Genomic DNA, 3563 nt, shown 5'->3' on the forward strand with positions numbered 1-3563 from the left:
ATCCTGTATGTAAATCTTTTGACATATTTTTATGAGAATCTAATACAATTAATTTCTTTTAAGGGAAATTACATAAAATTACATATGCTCAACAAATCATTTGTATATGATCCAGGAAGTTTATATATAATTAGAGATTTGAAAGGTGTGTGCCTTTGTCAAACGTGTAACAATATATGTATATAAACACACACACACACACACACACACACACACACACACACACACACACACACACACACACACACACACACACACACACACACACACACACACACACACACACACACACACACACACACATATATATATATATATATATATGTATATATATATATATATATATATATGTGTGTGTGTGTGTGTATATATATATATATATATATATATATATATATATATATATATATATATATATATATAAACAAGAAAGGGATGGATGGGTTGATTGTGCTTTCCTAGACCTACAAAAAGCTTTTGTCGTATACCCTTTCCACCAACTCCTCCCGGGTCTTAACCACCACACCGGTTTTTCCGCTGTCCCCAGCCCCGATTTCCAAAAGTTTTTCTGCGACTCTTCTATTTTCATCGTCGTTTGCATCGAGTCTCACATTCTCCGTGAGTTCCAGCTTAACTAAATCTTTCCAAAAGTAACTGGACTTGATGCAATAGTCCAGTTCGTCATTCTTTCCGCCTCCTCTTATTACAGGGAGAATCTGTCTGAAGTCTCCGGCGCAAACGAAGGGCACACCTCCCATGAAGCGATCTACATCGAGAATATCTCTCAACGTAATATCCAACGCAGCGATCGTGATTTTGTTAGCCATCACGGCCTCATACCAGGCTATGACGGAAGTCATGCACAATAACTTGACTATTTCCGTATTTTTCTTGATCCCACATGTGCGCACCTCATTATACTCCATCAACGGAATCTTGTACATGTTGTGCGCGGTTTTCCCACCGTGAAGAACTGTTGCAGCAATGCCCGAAGACGCGACCGCCTTGCTATTCATCCAGTTGAACGAACCGTGTCCAATATCATGTTTAGCACGGAAGACTTCCCTGTACCGCCGGGAGCGTCTAGGAAGAAACCGTTAAACTCCTTCTTGTCACCGTCAATGTAGTTCATTACTGTGTCGTAACACAATCGCTGCTTCTCGTTCAGGAGGACGTTTTTCTCGTTAATCTCTTCGGCGAGGCGAGCTTTGTTGTACGATTTCTCCCTACGGATGGCATTAATTACCTTCTCCCTGTTGCGAGAGGGCGGTAGACCGTATTGACTTATCTGACCGCCTCCGCAGTTCCAGACGTTCTCCTGTATGTCATCTAAAGCATCGAGATAGATCTCATCACTGTACTCTTCTAGTCCACTATTGTGTAGAAAATCGCTCGCAAACAGATCTTTCGTTTCCTCCCATATATTTGTTTGATCTTCTAGATCAGAAAACACCAACATGCTTGCATAAGTCGCTCTCAACTGTTTTCTGTCATTGGTGTGGTTGATAATCTCTAAAGTCGTCTGTCTCCACGTATCTTCGCCGTTCAGCAGACCCATTGCCTTTACGGCTTCTCGATAAGTCGAATAAAGTTCTCCATCGACGGTTCTAAGGTCTGAGAAAGATGTAGGGCCGCGTCTATGTGTCAGGAGAAGACGCATATAGAAGAGTTCCACCGTTTTACTCGTAACCGCCCGTATCCTTCCCAGGGAAGACGTGTTGTTTCGACGTTCTACCCACCTTCCCGTAAACTTATCGAAGATAAAATAGTTCGGCATCTCGTGGTAGAAAAGTCCTGCAACAAATTTGTTCTGAGCACATAACTTGAAAAAGGCCGTCAGTTGCGTTTCGTTCGAAATCTTCTTCTTAATCTCATCTTCTGATTGTTTTGCCGTGTAAAAGACTTCGTTCTCGCCTTCAATGTGTAAATCGAGCGAAACAACGGCCGGAAATCTCTTATGGATCGGGAATTTGAAAATCTTCCAAGTTGCTTCGTTCGCATTGACGTAACATGCTTCTTGGTAATTCTTGACCTCGTCCACAATATCTCCTTCTGCCATCTTCGAGTATAGAATGCGATCGCAGCCCTTGTTCACGTATCTGGTAACGTACGCTATGCACTTGATGGAATTGGAGCACTCTACATTGAAATGAGCGTTGTCTACTGTTATCGTCTTTCCTTTTATTCTTTTCTTGAAAAAGTGTCCACCTTCCCCTACGGCTCGTCTTCGATAAAGAGGGTAGCCGTTGTTTCCAAAGAGAAGATCGCTTCTGCACGGTTTAGGAAAACCTTTACCGCACTTATCCGCCCCGCTTCCTGACTTTCCTTGACAACAAACGTTGGTCTCGTCGAAACCTTTGCACGGGCCGTGAATCATGCACTTCGTAACGACCTCGTACAGTTTCGGTTCCTTTTCCTTGTCGGGTATTTCGGCTGAAATTATTCTTTCCACTAATTCTGCATCGACGCGTCTCTCCACAGAAGAATGTGCACGTGTGAAAGACCTCGCTTCTGCCACTCGATGCTGTAAAGGTGCGCCTTTACTCTCCCAAAGATATTCTTCTTGGTTAAATCGTCCGTAAGATCGTCGACTTTCATCTTGAAGATTCTACTGACCAAGTCGGGTCTATTATTTCCCCGGGCTGAAGCATCAACAGAATCCACCCGTTGCATAGTTTTGCTCAATTCTTCCCACTTTGGGTTCATAGTAAACTTTATGAAAAAGTCTGGAGAGCCGTAGTGGGTGACTAACGCAAGTGCGTACTGTTGACGCTGTTTCATATATCTCGGGCCGCCGAAAAACGAAGGAGGGATGATAATACGTTGGCCAGTCTTTTGGCTATCTTCGCCCCGCAGAATATCTGCACGTTCCTTTCTGATTTCATTTTGACTGTATTGGATGTAACTTAACATGAAAGACTCAATCTTCACGTATGTCACAACTTTCGGGGTTGTGACCCACCATCCATTCCCAAATTCCACGTCTGTTTTCAAACCATAATATGGAAATACTTTCGTTCAAGGACCTAGCCGATATAGTAGGCTTTATATTTGTACTTTCATTCCTATAAGTTGTCATTTCCTCTATTCTGTGAAATTGCCAGAATTCTTATTTTACTCGCCATTATTCTTATTGTCTGTAACACCAATTTGGCCATTAGTTGTGGACCATTAACGAGTTTAAAGAATTGTCTATTCATAGGAATTTCCCTCCCTTTGTACACGGTACCCATTGATGACAAAATATAGAGTTGTCACGAATGTTTAATTGTTGAACCTGGAGTATGTCAACCTTGTGAATTTATTGTTCTACCATGTAATTATAAATTGGGGTCTTGTGTACAAATTAACATTTCAACTAAGCATCACCTTGTGAATTTGTTTCAACGGTTTAAAATTTCAATCCCTGCGCACTTGCCACCTCTCGTATAAGTTATGTAATTAGGTTAACTGCTTAGGATAGTTAGGATTTATAATTTTCTCTCGTCTCTAGTGATTGTCTTAAAGGGATTGCTAAAGATCAATCGACTCCTACAGGCACATTACACACCGTACCCTTCGGA

At 41.8% G+C, this 3563-nt stretch overlaps 1 protein-coding gene across 1 annotated transcript; it reads right to left on the minus strand.

The window, feature by feature from the left end:
• Positions 1-1012: 1012 nt before the first annotated feature.
• Positions 1013-2377, minus strand: LOC143026948 (uncharacterized). Its single transcript, XM_076187737.1, has one exon. It carries the CDS (start codon positions 2375-2377, stop codon positions 1013-1015), a length of 1365 nt encoding a protein of 454 aa, XP_076043852.1.
• Between the last annotated feature and the right edge of the window lie 1186 nt (positions 2378-3563).

This window comes from Oratosquilla oratoria, chromosome 7 (assembly GCF_046742065.1).
Source record: "Oratosquilla oratoria isolate Oo_2021 chromosome 7, ASM4674206v1, whole genome shotgun sequence".
Classification (NCBI taxonomy): Eukaryota; Metazoa; Arthropoda; class Malacostraca; order Stomatopoda; family Squillidae; genus Oratosquilla; species Oratosquilla oratoria.

What these genes read in the sequence shown, in the direction of transcription:
- LOC143026948 (XM_076187737.1), bottom strand. Translation starts at nt 2,377, where the DNA reads ATGATTCACGGCCCGTGCAAAGGTTTCGACGAGACCAACGTTTGTTGT.